Source organism: Schistocerca nitens, chromosome 3, assembly GCF_023898315.1.
Source record: "Schistocerca nitens isolate TAMUIC-IGC-003100 chromosome 3, iqSchNite1.1, whole genome shotgun sequence".
NCBI lineage: Eukaryota > Metazoa > Arthropoda > Insecta > Orthoptera > Acrididae > Schistocerca > Schistocerca nitens.
This window is the reverse complement of record NC_064616.1, coordinates 295,299,229-295,317,703: the sequence shown is the minus strand read 5'-3', so window position 1 is coordinate 295,317,703 and position 18,475 is coordinate 295,299,229. Positions and strand designations below refer to the sequence as shown.

Here is an 18,475-nt window from a genome sequence, read left to right as displayed (position 1 = left end):
CCAAGACACTGGTCATCAAACTCGTGCTAAAAGCTCCCGTTGCTAGGCGAACACCACAGTGGTGCACTGGGTTGAGTAAATGCAATGCTGAGGGTGCCGCTGAATGGTAAACCAGACTGCCATAGTCAAGGTGGGATTGAACAAGGGCTCTGTAGAAATGCAGTAGCTTAGTGCAATCTGCACCCTAGTTGGTGTTGCTCAGGCAGAGGAGAGTATTGAGGTGCTGCCAGCACTTCCGCTTACGCTGACGAAGGTGAGATAGCCAAGTCAATCGGGCATCGAAAACCAGTCCTAAGAACTGATATGTCTGTACTACAGTGAGTGGATCATCAATAAGTAAAGTTCTGGTCCTGGATGAATGGTGCAACGCTGACAGAAATGCATGAGACACGACTTCGCAGCTGAAAACTGGAAGCCGTGGGCTAGAGCCCATGGCTGTGCCTTGTGGATGGCTCCCTGTAGGCGCCGCTCAGCAACACCAGTACTGGAGGAGCAGTACAAAATGCAGAAGTCATCTGCACACAGAGAAGGTGAGTCCAACGGCCCTACAGCTGCTGCTAGACTGTTAATAGCCACTAAAAATAGAGACACACTAAATACGGAGCCCGGCAGAGTGCCATTCTTCTGAATACGGGGGGAACTATGGGAGGCACTGACTTGGACACTGAAATTACAGAGCAACAGGAAGTTTTGGATAAAACTCGGAAGCGGTGTCCAGAGGACCCACTCATACAATGTGGCAACGATATGATGTCACCATGTTGTGTCGTATGCTTTACATAAGTCAAAAAAGACGGCAACCAGATGTTGGTGTCTGGAAAAGGCTGTTCTGGTGGCAGACTCGACGGACACAAGATTATCAGTGGTAGAGTGACCCCGGCAGAAGCCGCCCTGACATGGAGCCAGTAGGCCTTGTGACTCCAGGACCCAACCCAACTGCTGACGCACCATACATTCCAGCAGCTTACAAAGAAAGTTGGTGAGGCTGATGGGCAGGTAGCTATCCACATAAAGAGGGCTTTGAGCACAAAAATGATGGTGCTCTCCCGCCATTGCGATGGAACAATACCATTGCACCAGAACCAGTTGAAGATGATGAGAAGATGTCGCTTGTACTCACACGAGAGATGATTAATCATCTGAATGTGGATCCGATACAGCCCAAGAGCTGTGTCAGTGTAATGTGCAAAGGCAATGAGGAGTGCCCACTCTGTAAATGGGGCGTTATAAGGTGCACTGTGGTGTGTACTGAGCAAGAGGACTTTCCTTTCCATCCGCTGTTTGAGGGTGCAAAAGGCTGGGGGGTAGTTCAACACAGAGGCTCAAGCATAGTGCTCAGCCAAGTTCTCAGCAACCGCATTTGAGTCAGTAGATAACACGCCATTCATATTAACGCCATGGACACCTGTTGGGGTCTGGTACCCAAAAAGACTTGAGAAGGTGATGTATGGCACCCAATGGTTGACATGTACCTATCCCAACACTCATGTTTCCAGTGTTTTATAAGCTGGCGAACATGGGTATGCAGCGACTTAAAGGCTATTAGGTGCTCTAAGGAAAGGTGTGGCATATGTCACTGTAGAGCTTGCCGATGCTCTTTAAAACCTCAGAAACTTCCGGCGACCACCAAGGGACTGTCTTTCACTGGGGGCACAAGGGACTGTCTTTCACTGGGGACACCCTAAAGAACGAGGGATCAAGTTTTCCGCCACAGAAATGATCGTTGTAGTGAAGTGTTCAATGACAACATCGATGGTACCATGTGGGGGAGATTCAGTGGTGACAGCAGAGGTGAAACTTCCTGGGCTGCCTTGTTTAAAGCCCATCTGGGTAGGTGTCCGTGGGCATGATGCTGTGGAAGTGACAGGAAGATGGGGAAGTGGTCGTTACCACACAGGTCATCATGTGCTCAACAGTGGATAGATGGGAGAAGGCCAGGGCTGCATACCGGGAGATCAATGGTCAAATATGTGCCATGTGCCACACTGAAATGTGTGGGGGCACCTGTATTTAAGTGGCAGAGGTCGAGTTGTGACAGTAAATTTTCAACTTCCCTACCTTGGCCAGTAAGCATGATGCCACCCCACATGGGATTATGCACGTTAAAATCTCCCAAAAGTAGGAAAGGTTTAGGGAGTTGATCAATCAGTGCAGCCAATACGTTCAAGGGTACTGCACCATCTGGAGGAAGATATACATTGCAGACAGTTATTTCCTGCATCATCCTTATACTGACAGCCATAGCTTCAAGGGGGGTTTGAAGGGGCACAGGTTCACTACCTTCTGAGTTCAGGACATAGGCGCAAACTCCACCTGACACTTTATTACAGTCACTATGGCTCCTGTAATATCCCTTATAGCCGTGGAGAGCAGGGGTCCAAATTGCCGGGAACCAGGTTTTCTGGAGGGCAATGCAGAAAGCAGGTGTAAAGCTTAACAAGTGCCATAGCTCAGCCAGGTGGTGGAAAAAACTGCTGCAATTCCACTGGAGGATTACGAGATTGTGAGACAGGGGAGGCATGAAACACTCAATGAGGCAGTCTACACTTCAGGGTAAGAGGCTTCCACCAGATGAGTACCTGTGCGATCGACATCCATTGTGTCTGAGGGCCCAGCAAGATCTAGGTCCTCAGTGGATGCCAGAATCTCCACCTCATCCTCAGACACAGACCTTGTAGGCAGTGGTGGTGTGGGTGCCACCACAGTGCCTTGGTTCTTGGGAGTCTTTTTCTTTTTAGGTTTCTCTCACTGCTCCTTAGGTTTGTTTGTCTGGCTGGGAGGGATTCATTGATTCAGTGAAGTACTACGACCAGCTACCTGTGGTTGCTTCAGCCACTGGCGGGTGTCAGCTTTGCCACTGGTAGGAACCTGGGGGGGGGGGGGGGGGGGGTTGCTCCTGAAGTAGGTTGTGCAGGAGCAACAGGGAAGTGCCCCCCCCCCCCCCACCATCAAGGGGGCAGGTGGAGTCTGACGGCTCTGAGAGCCAACTGTATGCGGCAGTACGGAAGATGGTAGAACTGTTGTCATAGTAGCGGCGTAGGTTGACATCATATGCACAGGATGTAGCCTCTCACATTTTCTCTTAGCCTCAGTGTACGCCAGTCAGTTCAGGGTCTTGCATTCCATTATTTTTGTTTCTTTCTGGAGAATCCTGCAGTCTGGCAAGCAAGGTGAATGGTGCTCTCCGCGGTTGACACAGATGGGGGGCAGGGCACAGGGATTATTGGGATGTGAAGGACATCCACAATCCCAACAGGTGGTGCTGGAAATACAGCAGGAAAATGTATGGCTGAACTTCCAGCACTTAAAGCACCTCATCAGGGGAGGGATATATGGCTTTATGTCACAGTGGTAGACCATCACCTTGAACTTCTCAGGTATTGAGTTACTCTCAAAGGCCAAGATGAAGGCACCGGTGGCAACCTGATTATCCCTCAGACCCGGTAGATGCACCAGATGAAATGGACACCTTGCCGCTCTAAATTGGCGTGCAGGTCATCGTCAGACTGCAAAAGAAGGTCCCTGTGAAATATGATACCCTGGACCATATATAAGCTCTTATGGGGGTGATGGAAACAGAAACATCTGCCAGCTTGTCACAGGCGAGTAGTGCCCATGACTGGGCAGATGATGCTGTTTTGATCAAGACTGACTCTGACCGCATTTTGGACAAGCCCTCCACCTCCCCAAACTTGTCCTCTCAATGTTCCACAAAAAACTGAGGTTCTATTGACAAGAGAGATTCCCTATCAACTCTCCTACATACGAGGTACCAGGGTCAATAAGCTTCATTGCCATCCTTAGCCTGGCGTTCCTCCCATAGTGTGGCCGGAGAGGTGGGATTTCGGGCTGTATTTCTTTAGCATTGACGTTAGACCTTGATCGCTTAAAGACTGCTGGTGCTTGACCACCAGCAAGAGATGACGTATTATGCTTCATGGCGTGTCATCCACCCTGCTGCCACCCACTCCATCCAGGGGACCTCCCTATAGAGAGCAAAGGCCACCTGGCAGGATGGCCATTGCCGGGAGTCCCTAAACCCCAGGGAGGATGCGAGAGGTCTCAGTGTATGATGGACACTATGCACCATGTAAGGCGCCCTTCCCCAATTGGCTTGCTCTTCAGAAAAATTTTTAAAAATGAAGTTCAAACTCTACATGGGATTATCACATAACGTGAGAGACTCCTTTTAGTTGCCTCTTACGACAGTCAGGAATACCTTAGGCCTATACTAACCGCTGGACCCACAGGGGGGGGGGGGGGGGTCATTATGTAAGATGAAATCATAATATAGTGCACTGACATACACAGTGTTATACATGAGCATCAATAACATCACCACTGACTTGTCCAGTCGCAATTCCATGTGGAAAGACAGAGTTATATGCATGTACTTAAGGATATATCATACAAATTACAGACATTGTTCATCCAGAGCAACTCCCTTCATGGCTTTTTGATGGATGATAACAAGTTCTACATCCTCATCAAATCAGAACATACCTGTAAAAACTCTGAATGGGAAACCAAATCTTTTACGTGGAGAGAATGGTCATCCATTGATCTGCAGTCCCATTTATATGTACTGCACTAATACACATCATGTCATAAATGGGTATCAGTAACATCACCATTGACCAGCTCAGTTCAAACATTATTTTTCTTCAAAAATGGGAGATTTGGTTAAATGATCCATCAAAAGGGAAACTATAGAGATGAAACACAAACCCAGAGTGCGAAGGAATTAAGCCATGTCCTTTTCAAAGAAACTATCTTGACATTTGTCTTAATTAAGTTATGGATAATAGGGAGAACCTAAATCCTGTTTGTTGAGTTGAGATTTGAACATTGATCATGGTAAATTACAAGTTCAGTGTCTTAATCACCACAATTTCTTGCTTCATGCTCTATCCCTCTCATGATGAGCACTGAGTGGTAGACTTGTGACTGGTCATGAAATCTTCCAAGCACAGTATTTTATAATGACAGTCTTCTGGTAACTGCAGGAAGGGCACAGTAGACCATGGGTAGGATGAAAGAGAATGGGGTCATGTGCATAATAGAGAATATTGATCATTTTAAACCTCCATTAAACATTTCCTATGCTAAGCCTATGGTTAAAAATTGTTGCCAGACTACAAACAACAGAAGAATGGACATTTATCATCCTGGCCACATCTGTTTGAGTTTGATTTGTTTCCCACATGTATGAACACTATTTTATTAAGTTAGCTATTCCATCCATGGGCTCTCTTTAACAGCACTAACTGCTGTGATATTCTCAAACACGCAGTTGTCCCCTATGAACAGACACTATAAGTGGACTGGGTCTTCAATGGTTTACATGTGGAGCTTTTTTCCAGATGAATTGTGGTAACATTGTATTTCATTTTCATGTCAATTATTTTATGTTCTCACAAGTTATTATCACGTACGTGATGTCCCTCTAGTTTATGTGAACCAGCGTAGTTTGTGAATCAGCATTATATATGGTTACTGCATAAATTAATTCATAGTTTTGTGACTTCCAAGTGAACCTCCTCTCACAAACATATCTAGATGGTAGATAGCACAGAACAATTTTATGAGTGATAAACCTGATGGTTTGTATGAAAGCTTGGACACTAGGGAAATGTAGATATTCTTTAATACTGACAGCCTAAGCACACAAACAGCATAACTTCACAACGTGAAAACATGCTCTTTAGTGCAAACCTGAGTTCCCCTGCATTAAATTGCATATAATAAAGTAATAATGAGCTTGTCAGGACATACTGCAGCTACAGGTTATGGGTAAACCACAATGACAACTGTTGAAAATTATTAACTGCATGAATAATTGAAATCATATTCCATGTGAAACATAAATATATCTGAGGACTGAAAATTCATATGAAAAGAGGTTCAAAAACTTAGTTACTACAATAATTTGCCACCAAAAATGAAACTCCAACACTGATTACATCAGTTGGAAGATGATGGAAAGTTAAGTGGTACTAATGGAATTATATGTTAGCTCTCAAACTCTCCTCTTATTCAGATGTATTTGTTCATGCAAGTCTGTAAACATGCAATAAACAATCAAAACTATACCACAGACAGAAGAAGAAGAAGCAAAATAATAACTTTTACAAACTGAGAGGCAAATATTTTTGACTTTGCCTCAAATCTAGATTGTATCATGTCTATACACAGGTCGCCCTGAAGATAGCAAATAAGCATCTAGTCAGACAGTGACAAGCTATATGAGTGTCCCTGAGCATCATTGTTATTTCAGGAATAATCTCCATTTTTGTCAGCTTGCCAGGTCACCAATATTGCAAACTGGCTGAAACAAAGGCCTTTCTGGCTTGGCAAGTGTTTATAGGTGTAAAGATAGAGATCAGAAATTTCTGGTAAACTTTTAAAAGGCACATCTTTTAGCAAGAGTGTGCGTGATCCGGCTGTTGGTCAAAGAAGCTGTTAGTCAAGATCAATGAAAGTCGTGAATGAATAATTTGATTAGCAGGACACAAAAACACACTCACTCAGTGTGGAATTCTGCAGAGTGTCGAGGGAGAATGCAGTAGTCAGTATACTTCTACCTGGGATACACTTCTCTGTTATATGTGATGTGGAAATACTACAGCTTCTATTGAAAGGTCACTCAAGACTGGTTAGTCAGAGCCAGTGCTGCCAGCCATGCCTGGCTAGTCACACATGTAACAGCTGCTGCCTGGTGTCTGAAGCAGCACACAACACCCCAGCCATACACCGCAGTAATGTAATGCATTAATATATCTGGGTAAAAGTCCACCCATCAATGTCTCAAAGTGAAACTGTGAAAGCGGTCCTAAGTTTATCATAAACACAAAAGATAAATATTACTGTGTGATGAAATCTGTTAGTTATTTTGATTTAAGCACATCATAGCGCATTATTAAGCACTTTCATAAAGGTTAGTTACCATTACTTTATCTATTGTGCAAAACATAAATTTTGTGGAAATAAAAAACAATTATGGTGCAGTTTCATCACACATCTGTAACTGGTGCACCTAATCCTTTTATTTTATTCCTGGCAAGTGTCACACTTAAGAGCATAACAAAATTCATTACCACATGAAGCACCTTCCCAACATAGAGCTAATGAATAGTCCTCCACAAGATGTATGATTGAGGATGCAATCTATGGAGAATGTGAAGTGTATTTTAAAAGGTTGCTCATATCACAGCTATGGGTCAGAAATGATTCAGTGATATGTTTAGTGACATTATGAGCATCCATCACAGCACCATCTTTTTTCTCTGGACTGTAAGTTGCACCTGAGGAATCTCTCTTTACAAACACATACTTTCACAGGAATTTGTGAAGAATTTGCTCAAAAAACAGGATAGATACCTGTAGCTTTTTAATTAACTTATGTTGGGAAATATATTATGAAAAATAGTGAAATTTTTGTAGACTGTATTCTCTTATATGTAGGAACAAACAGCTCAATAAATGGAGAGAAATGTCTGCTATAGCTAACTGAAATATCTGCTATAGCTAACTCATAGAATGAACTTCAAGTTACTGATGAACTCCAAGATACAGGTGATAAGCAGATAAAGAGCTTAATGTCTTATCAATGTCGAGGTAATTAGAGATGGAGTAGAAGACAGTTAAAAAAATAAATAAATAAATAAATAAATAAATTAAAAAGATATATGTGGAAATGCCAAGTTTCTTCATAGTTTGCAGTCCATGTTAAATTTTAGGTCCCTCTATAACCCACTAGGCAAGTCAGTTCAAAAGTCAGAGGAAGTTAAGGGCATACGACTGCCAACCAGATAGTGCCTAGTTAAGTACAGCAATCTTCAAACCAACATCCAAGTTGAGAGGAGCTGAAACTTTTTTTTAAAAAAAATTTTTGTAATTAAGTGAAGGAAATATTCTGTAATTTGCAGCATAAGATTCAGGAAAACCATCAAAATCCAAAACCAGTATGGCCATATAGGGATTTTAATCTCACTTTTACTAATTACAACTCCAGTATGTTACAACTACGCCACCTCACTAACGCATGACATAAGGTACCACTGAAACATTCAACAAAGAGTTTGACATTTTGATATAGTTTGTGAATCAGAAGACAGGATGTATTTTGCCTTGAACAAAAACCCATTTGAAATGACAATCTCGATGCTGTATATTATTAAACATTTACACAATGATGCTCGAAAGGAATCTGGTTGTGAATAATGCCTTTTTTAATAACCAGTGTTTTGTGCCCAAATAATTAAATTTATTTTTTAGTATACATTGTGTTGAATCCCATACATTTTGCAAATGGTACAGTATCCATCACTGCCAGTTGAAAGACTTCTTTGTGGTTTACAATTGGTGTACAGTAATAGGTTTTCTCATAGAAAAGTTCTGCAGTTTTCTTGTTATTGTTGGCAAAACATCTCAAAAGTGCACTGGAAAAAATCACAAACATATGCCTTTTTTACATACGGCTCTGACAGAAAAAGCAACTTTTTGGTGTGATAAAAAGGGAAACCCTGCTAGCTGCAGATCATGAATAAGGAAAACCATGAAACACACAAATCAGGTTAACTGTTTGAGATTTTGAACCTCACTCCAGGTCCAATGCTTTAAGCCCCTGAGTTATCCTTTCATGGTTACAGGCATACATGTATGCCAAAGCACGTAAAACAACCAGATGGGTAAGGGTATACGTGTATGCCCACCTGGTAGAATGTCCAGATGGCTAACGGCGTTCATTTATGCTAGGCAGGTAGCAAGACCTGATGTCTAAGGGCATTCCTGAATGCTCAGGCATAGGGGCAGGTAAACAAGCACACCACAATGGCAACTCGCTGTTGTCCACATTTCAACATTCCAGCCAGTGAACTCATTATCTGCTCTTCTTGGTAATGTTGGAAAGTGCTACAGCTTTTACCTGCTCCTGGACTGTTTCCACTTACAAGTCATGCACTGGGTCAATCCTGTTTCATAAGCAGGGAAAATTTGCCACCATTGCCTGACAAACTGAAAAAAAGGATATACAATTCAAGTCCTATGGAACACTGCTGGCTCTAAGATGAATGGAAAAGCCAACTTGAGTAGTGTGCTACAATAAGACAATGGGCACTGTTGATAAGACAGACGTGATGTTAAGCCATGTAGAATGTATTCTAAAGGGAAAGGAGTGGTGCAAGCAGCTACTGTTTTGATTCGTCAGTGTGTACTAAATGTAAAAACAATTTTTGAAACAAAGAAGAAACAGGAAACACCACTGCTGAAATTCCACTTGGAACTAATCCACCAATTGCTGGATAAATTGCACGGGCAAACATGTAAAACTGAGATCCCATGGACACCAAAGCAAGAAACTCCATTTCAACAGCAAAATAAAGGAGGGCATTATCCAGGATTTCTTGGAGCAATAGAGGAAAAGGAAAATCCCCAGAGATGCTGTGTAGCATGTGCTGCTAATGCATAGAGAAAACTGACATGCATAAGATGTATACGTGTGATGTGGCTCTTTGCATGGTGCCATGGTTTGAAAAATAACACACACTAAGGAAATATTAGTTAGTTTCAGTAAGTGTGTATGTTTCAAGAAAAGGAAACTAAAACAAATAAAAATAAAAAAAAAGCAATCCAAAGCCTGCATCAAAAATGAGGATGAGAAACCACAAAGTTAAACTGGACAGAATGTGACACACAGGAAGAGAAAACAGTGATCAGGAAGCAGCTAAAATCTTATTGTCAAATTTTCACTGCAGAGAACTGAGTTTAGACTTTAATTACAAATGAGCCAATTTACTTTTAATGTTCACTAATAGTTATTTATTTAAGATTGTTGTAAGAACGGTTTATCAGAGTTTTGGCTGTCTTCACTAGGTACAGCCTTCTTATAAAATTATATATCTTGAAACATATTTTTCTGATGTTAATAACATTAGAGGAAAATATATTGGTAGTACAAATCTCAAGTTATAGAATTTTTCAACAACAAATACAAATGTTTTTATCATTTTTCTAAGATATCATTCTCTCAACTCAGGATAAACATGTAACAGTGAGTGTGAGTTAGTTTTGAAGTTCTCTTTCATGGTTAATGGATATTGCTACTGCTTTGACATTACAGTGTGATACTGATTTTGTAAAGCACATTATCAAAGAGTGGTTCCACGAGCAGCAGAATGTACTGTTAGTCGACAGTGGCATTTTCCCTGCTGTAGTCTGCAGCAGTCATGGGGTTAGTCAGCCATACGCTGACAAGGTGCACAACATGTTAGCCCTGTCAGCCGGCCAGGCAGGCAGGATGTTCGGACCTCGCAGCCACAAAAGCGATAAGTGGTGGCATACACAGAACATAGATGAAATGTTTTATCTTGCAAAATTCGAGAATGCTACAAGAGATGTCCAAACAAAGCTATCATCATTATTCTCCACCAGCAATACATTAAGCTTGTAGAGCATAAATGTGCTTGTAGATACAAAACATGGATAATTTCCTTCTCTTAAAGCACAATTTTAAGGTATAAATGCACTACATATTAATTCCTTGGTTCTGTGACTTATTGCTATGTGCCAGAGTACAAATCCAAAGCTATGCGGTTTGACACTAAGTAAGTCTATGAAGTTATAATGCAGTAGCAGTTGCACTTGAAATTAAAACTGATACACCTAGTAGTTAACATATAGTATATGTGCTAAATAATGTAAACAGCAACAGCTACATTGTCAGCAAGTGTGATGAGCACTTTGTGGTTGGTCACAGAGCAGGGCGCATGTGTATTGTCTGCAACAAGTATTTCACAGTGAGAAAACGTTAATTTTTGTTAATGTACATTGTACCAGTTTAGTAATAGTTTAATGGTACATGTAGCACATGATTTGATTAAGGCTGATATTTCTAATAGTGTGAAGGAGAAATAAATGTATGTTAACATTATGGCTACATTTGGTGATTCCAAGAATTAACATCAGTCCTCACTCCCTGCGTGAGCTTCACTTCCATCAAGGTGGTAGGAAGCTCACAGATCCTAGGATTTTTCTATCACTTACATGGGGCAGTCAAATGAAAATGAGACAAATGAAAAAAAGCAAGTAAACTATTAATTCAGAAGTAATTGCCATAACTGTTAATGCATTTATCCAACAGTGATACAAGACAGTTAGTGCCTTTATGGAAAAATGTTTCCTAAGGAATCATGATTGTACCCACACATGCACCTATTTGTCCAAAGTAAATCAATGGCCATGAATGTCTTTCTTCAGGGTTCAAAGAACATGGAAATCGCATTGGGAGAGACCAGGACTGTATGGACAATGTGTAAGGGTTTCCCAGTGAAACTTCTACAGTGTACTCGAACAACCCTGGCAACATTCTATTTCAGAGTAATACCTGCCCACATGCTGCCAAGGTTCTATTGACTACACTGCAGAAGTTTTGCTGGGAAACCCTTACACATCCTCCACACAGTCCTGATCTCTCCTCCACACAATTTCCATATCTTTGGAGTCCTGAAGACAGACATTCATGGCTGTTGATTTGCTTTGGATGAAGCGGTGCATGCCTGGGTACAATCATGATTCTGTAGGCAACTGCAAACATTTTTCCATGAATGCAATGGTCACCTTGTCTCACAAAGCAATAAATGTGTTAACACATATGGCAATTAATTGTGAATTAATAAACAGTTCACCCAATTTTTTCCAACTATCTTCTTTTCATTTGATTGCTCTTTATATTACTTCTTTTCTATCTGGGAATAATTTGTTAATGTGAAAAATGTCAAATTCCACCAGAGATCACATTCTAGATTAAATTGTAGGTTCATCTATAATTGGCTGGGTAAACCTATTCGAAGGTCCAAAGAAGGTAAGGACATGCTACCTGCAATACAACCATGTCTCTTAAAACCTCTTGTTTTCAAGTCATCCTTCAGGTCGAAGATGACTTAATCTTTTGTACAATTTAATCTATTAACTTCCAAAAAAATTTGCCAGAATGCAGAACATTTATTGAAATTATCCTTTCTTTGTGTCAAAAGATATCATTAGAATACATACTAGAATATATACTCACCATCAAGAAACTTGTGATATTAATCTCAATCAAATTTTCTTCACATTCAGCAACTGCAGCCTGAATATCTGCTCCATGCATAACATAACTCTGCCGCAATGATTTAAATACTGTGTAAACATAGCATCTATAGAATGCCAAACTAATTAATTTGCAGTGTTGTTTTAGAGTAGGCTTGTCTGAAATGAAGAAATGTCATATTAATATGATGATGTAGGAAATAGGATGCAATAAAGGGAGAAAGACAAGGTAAAGTAGCAACTGTCAGCCTCCCAATTTCTGCAAAATACAATATGCTGATTTTAATAGTAAAACTATTCTTCAGTTCATCAAACCGAGTTCTCAACATACATACTTCATTTTTACTACAGAGATGCTTATTGTGATTTGTACCATGATTACAAGGAGAAGAATTACTGGGGTCCAGAGAATATGCCAAACATCCCTTAGCTGCTCATGTACATAAAAGAATAAAATGTAGTTGGAACAAGTGGGAAATACTTTCCCAATAAATGTAATTAATGTACAAAAAACCAATAAAATAAAAATGGTAAAGGTCTTTCACTTTTTAAAGAAACCAGAATCACACAGTGTCACCATAGTCATAATGCACAATTTGTCTAGGAGGTAATGTTTCTTGACTCATCTTGAAATTTTTGATCCAGGATTGTAACAGTGACCACTTCCTCAACAGGAGCGAAAAAAAGTAGATTAAATTCACTTAATTTTATTTACACCTTAAGGAAGAACAATGTAACTGGATTATGTAACTATCCAGCTACATTACATTGTCAAAAATTGATTGTTTTCATTGTTATATTTAAGAATCACAAACTAGACAGCTTTCTCAGTCTTGATCTGTATGAACAGAAATGGCATGTGATGGTTAAAATTTCAATGGATAGTTTTCTGTCTGTTGTAACAGATGATCTCTGATGAAAAACATCTCATGAAATGTTTACTGAAATAGTATACTCCTTTATTTCAGTGCTCCTGAAAAGCAAGTCTTAGATATATGAACTGGAATGGGCAGTTTTCTAGTGGCTGGAAAGCCGTGAAACTAAAAACTACAATGCGTATATGAATACAATACTCGGATAGTTTATTCACAAGGCAAAATTCAATAACGAATGAATTAATAAAATGTGTATCATATCTGTACAGAAAAAAATGGCCAAAAATGAAATCACAGTAATATTATAAAAATAAAAATTCTGTTTATCAAATGTTAGCAGAGTCAGCTACAAGGCACAAACTAAATATCACAAAATATTTGATTTTGAGTGTTGCGGGATTCTTCACATAGTTCTTGAATAAGTCATGTTATCTCCAAGCTTTTCCTCACTTTTGTCAAATGGTAGAAGTCTGGTTATGAAAACTAGTATTTGTGTAACCTATTTTTTACACTTGAGTGTGCTGTTGTGTGATACATAGAACTTATTTTTATTTTTATTTTTATTTGATAATTATATCGTGATATGCAAATTTCAATCATAAACAGGAATGGTGCACAAAATATATCTGAAAAGCTATGACAGCAGTCAGAACTGTGTTAATGAAACATATGATACATTTGAGATGAAATTATTCCAGACTTAAGTTAATGAGCAAGAGGACTAAAGTGGAGCAAAGTGTGGGAATTACACTTGGTCAGTTTTTTTCAAAAATCCCATGTCAAGTGCAAAAAAGAATGGAATGTTGGCATAAAGAAAGCACCACATGGAATGGCAAGAATGTGAAAAGTTGAAAATAGGAAATGTGAGTGCAAGATGCTGACTTGTCAAAGAGAATTTATCTGCAAAAGGAGACTGAAGTCAGTAGCTATGCAATAAGAATGACAAAAGTTGAATAATTATGATAATAAAAATTTAAAAAATGAAGGAAAATATTACCTAAATCAACAGAAAAGAGAAACTCATGGAAAGTGAAAAAAATAGTAAAAAGTGAGTGAAGAAAAGTGAAGATTACAATGTAATAATGACCATGGAAAAAAAGAAAATTATGAAACAAGGAGTGAATCCTTGTGAGCACTCCCACTGTTGACACTACATGCCAGAAGCCAGTATGTAAAGGGATGCTTCTGTATCATGTTCATTCCCACTGGCACACCAGTGAAAAGGTATTGACATTAGTTACATGGTGATGTTTGGTGATGCAATTATTGCATATACGAAGACTGATCAACAAAGAATTACACTGATGTTTATTACCCCATTTCAGTGCTGACATGATCTTTTTCAAAGTACTCCCTCATACTTTAATGTATTTTTTATAGTGGCTCTGTCAGTCCTCAAACACATGGTGCAGATCATTCTTTGTCAGGTCCCTGTGAACCGGTTCACTTTTTTTTTACCACTGCTTCAGAGTTCTCAAATTGAATGGCCCGAAGTTTTGCTGTTAGTGATGGGAATAAAAAAAAAAAAAATCATAGGCTCAGGGCTATATGGGGCATGTGGTACACAGGTAATGCTGAATTGAGCCAGGGAGTTCAGGACTTGATTTACAATGTGAGGCCACATATTGTCATGGTGAAGTCATCACCCAGTCCAAGAAAGATCTGGTTTTGTCCTTAAAATGTGCTTCCTCAGTTTAGCCAATACTGACGTGTAATATGCTGCTGTAACAGTAGTGTTTCGGGGAATTGCATGCTGGTAAATCATTCCATGACAGTCAAAAATGTGACCATCATCACTTTCCCTGCTGACGGAACAACTTTCACTTTTTTTGGTGTTAGAGAACCTTGCGATTTTCACATTGTGCTGGCTCACTTTTCTTCAGGATCATAATGATGCAGCCACGACTCACAATCAGTGATCATCAATTCCAGAAAAGCATTCCCTCCATCAGCAAAGAGGCACAGCACCCCACAGCTTGTTGCACAGCCTGTTGTTTGGGAGTCAACAGATGTGACACAAAATAGGCACAAATGCAGGTCATATGGAGATGATCATGCATGATCATTAAGACACTGCCATATTAAATTCTCAACACTTCACTGAGGCTATGTAATGTTATATGACGATCCTCATGGACAACCACAGCAGCTGTGTTAAATCTGACTTCAGTCACAGCAGAAGCCAAAACACCAGACCCACCTTGCTGTATGGTGGCTGTATGGCTTAAATGAATACATAATTTTATTGTGCCATACTGTTCCTCTCTCATCACCTTCATTGTCTGTTATGCGAAATACAAGGAGCATCTACAAATTAGAGTATTACTACCAACCTATCAAATACACGTAAAACTCAACTTTTTTCAAGTATTCATGGTACAGATAGGAAACTATCATTGAAACTAGTGGGAAAATTCAGTCTCACTCTTTGTTGATCAGCTCTCTTATACATTATTCAACAAATTATTATTTACTGTTGTTGAAACATTGGCCAAAACAGAGTTCTCCACATGTACACAAATTATTAGCAGCAGCTTGCTCCATTTACAATAAGTACCATGCAGTCATTACTACTGCAAATAGATTTTGTTATAGTTATTCATGTTAACAGTGTTTGGTTTGACCAGTACGGTACTGCAACAATATGCGTAAGTCAGTCATGCATTTGACTTGAACTGGGACTACAGTCAGTACAAATGTAATTTACATTATTTCTGTTGAAAACTTACAACTATTTGCACAATGAACATGACAATGATATGTAGGAAGCTGTGAGTATTAATACACTGAAGCACCAAAGAAATCAGCATAGGTATGTAAACAGGCAGAATACGGCGCTGCAGTCAGCAACGCCTATCTAAGACAACATGTGTCTGGTGTAGTTCTTAGATCTGCTACTGCTGCTATAATGGCAGGTTATCAAGATTTAAGTGAGTTTGAACGTGGTGTTAAAGTTGGTGCACAAGTGATAGGACAGCATTTCTGAGGTAGCGATGAAGTGGGGATTTTCCTATATGACCATGTCACGAGTGTACCGTTACTATCATGAATCTGGTAAAACATCAACTCTTTGACATCACTGCAGATGGAAAAAGATCCTGCAAGAACGGGACCAACGAGGACCGAAGAGAATCGTTGAACTTGACAGAAGTGCAACCCTTCTGCAAATTACTGCAGATTTCAAAATTGCTACAGAGTTCAATGCTGGTCCATCAACAAGTGTCAGCATGCGAACCATTCAATGAAACATCATTGATATGGGCTTTTGGAGCCAAAGGCCTGCTCATGTACCCTTGATGACTGCATGACACAAGGCTTTATGCCTCACCTGGGTCCATCAACACTGACATTGGACTGTTGATGACTAAAAAAATGTTGCCTGGTCGTACGAGTCTCATTTCAAATTGTATCGAGCAGGTGGACAAGTAGAGGTATGATACTGTGACATAGGGAAGCTTGTGTTTCATATACAGCAGTAGGTCATGTGACTGAGGCTTTAAATGAGAAGGCAGAGCGAGTCTCATGGGTTTCTGGCAGATGTTGTTTCTCTGATGTGATTCACTGGTAGTTTGTGGTAAGATTAGTGAGATGTCGGGTGCTCAGTGTGCTGCATGTGCTTAGAGTGCTTAGTATTTCCACTTTTTTGGACTGTGCTAAATTTTGGTTATTGCATTGAACTTTTAAAGGCACTAGGTGCAAACAGTAGTAGTACTTCTGTTAGTGACAGACTTCAATATCATACCTGTGACAGTGGACAGAACGTTTTCATAGGTAGCTGGTGATTGCAATAACGACTTACACTAAGGTGAAACAAGTCATGGGATACCTCCTAATAGCGTGGCACACCTCCTTTTGCCAAGCATAATGCAGCAACTTGATGAGGCATGGACTCAACAAGTCACTGGAAATCACTGGCAGAAATATTAAGCCAGGCTGCCTCTACAGACATCCACAATTGTGAAAGTGTTACTGGTGCAGGATGTTGTGCATGAACTGACCTCTTGATTATGTCCAATAAATGTTCGATTGGTCCAGAATGTTCTTCAAACCAATCACAAACAATTGTGGCCTAGTGATATGGCACATTGTCACTCATAAAAATTCCACTGTTGTTTGGGAACATGAATTCCATGAATGGCTGCAAATGGTCTCCAAATAGCTGAACATAACCGTTTCCAGTCAATGATCAGTTCAGCTGGACCAAAGGAACCAGCCCATTCCACATAAGCACAGCCAACACCATTATGGAGCCACCACCAGCTTGAACAGTGCACTGTTGACAACCTGAGTCCATGGTTTCATGGAGTCTGCGGCACATCTGAATCATAAGTATCAGCTCTTACCAACTGAAATCAGGACTCATCTGACCAGGCCATGGTTTTTCAGTCATCTAGGGTCCTACTGATATGCTCATGAGTCCAGGAAAGGTGTTGTAGGCAATGTCTTGCTGTTAGCAAAGGCACTCACTTCGGTCATCTGCTGCCATAGCCCATTAATGACAAATTTCACCACACTGCCCAAACAGATGCATCTGTCATATGCCCCACAATGATTTCTGCAGTACTTTCATGCATTGTTGCTTGTCTGTCAGCACCACAACACCACGCAAACACCACTGCTCTCAATCGTTAAGTGAAGGCTGTCAGCCACTGCATTATCCATGTCTGAAATTTGGCTTTCTCAGCACATTCTTGACATTGTGGATCTTGGAATATTAAATTCCCTAATGATTTCAGAATGGAGTGTCCCATGCATTTAGCTCCATCTAGCATTCCATGTTCAAAGTCTGTTCATTCTCATAATGCACCCATAATCACATTGGAAACCTTTTCACATGAATCAGCTGAGTAGAAATGAAAGTTCCACCAATGCGCTGTCCTTTCATACCTTGTGTACGTGATACTACTGCCAACTGTATTTGTGCATCACTATTCAATGTCTTTTGCCACCTCAGTGTATTTAAGGTACGAATTTTAACTATAAATAGAGCACAGAACATTGCCAATCACTTTGCTTGCTGCTCATTGTTTTATTTATTTTCATCAGTGATTAAGAAACTCTTATTTGTAATAGAATTATATGGGCACAGTTCATACGTGATTTCTTTAGGGGTTCTTTACTTGAAACAAATACTGCAAGTCAGTGCATTTCGCCAACATTATTTATCCCATGAGGTGAATTTTTCTTTTATCATTATTTTTAATTCTTTATCTGTGCACTTCATTTAAGTGTTTGCTCATCAAGCTTACAATTTTATTGACAAAGTATTCTGCATGCCATGTGGCATCTGTGTTGACTGGAACAAAGGTGATAATATGCAACCTAATCCCTACTGAGTAAGGAGTCATGCAATTTTCTAGGATGCATGCTTGCCCAGCTGGAGGGTGACTACTAGGTTTACTTTCAGTTATACCACACCATATCCTGTTTAAAGGCACATATCCTCTGGTGTACTCACAGGTGGACAGCAGCCTTCAAGCTGCTTAGTGATTTTACATAGGACCAGAACTTTC

General features: G+C 40.1%; 1 protein-coding gene across 1 annotated transcript in view; it reads right to left on the bottom strand.

The window, feature by feature from the left end:
• LOC126249194 (KICSTOR complex protein SZT2-like) overlaps positions 1–18,475 on the bottom strand; it is a 706,154-nt gene that overhangs the window by 262,079 nt on the left and 425,600 nt on the right. Inside the window, exon 24 of the mRNA XM_049950848.1 lies at positions 12,068–12,246. Within this exon, the coding sequence (XP_049806805.1) occupies positions 12,068–12,246 (179 nt within the window). The remainder of the gene's footprint in view (positions 1–12,067; positions 12,247–18,475) is intronic.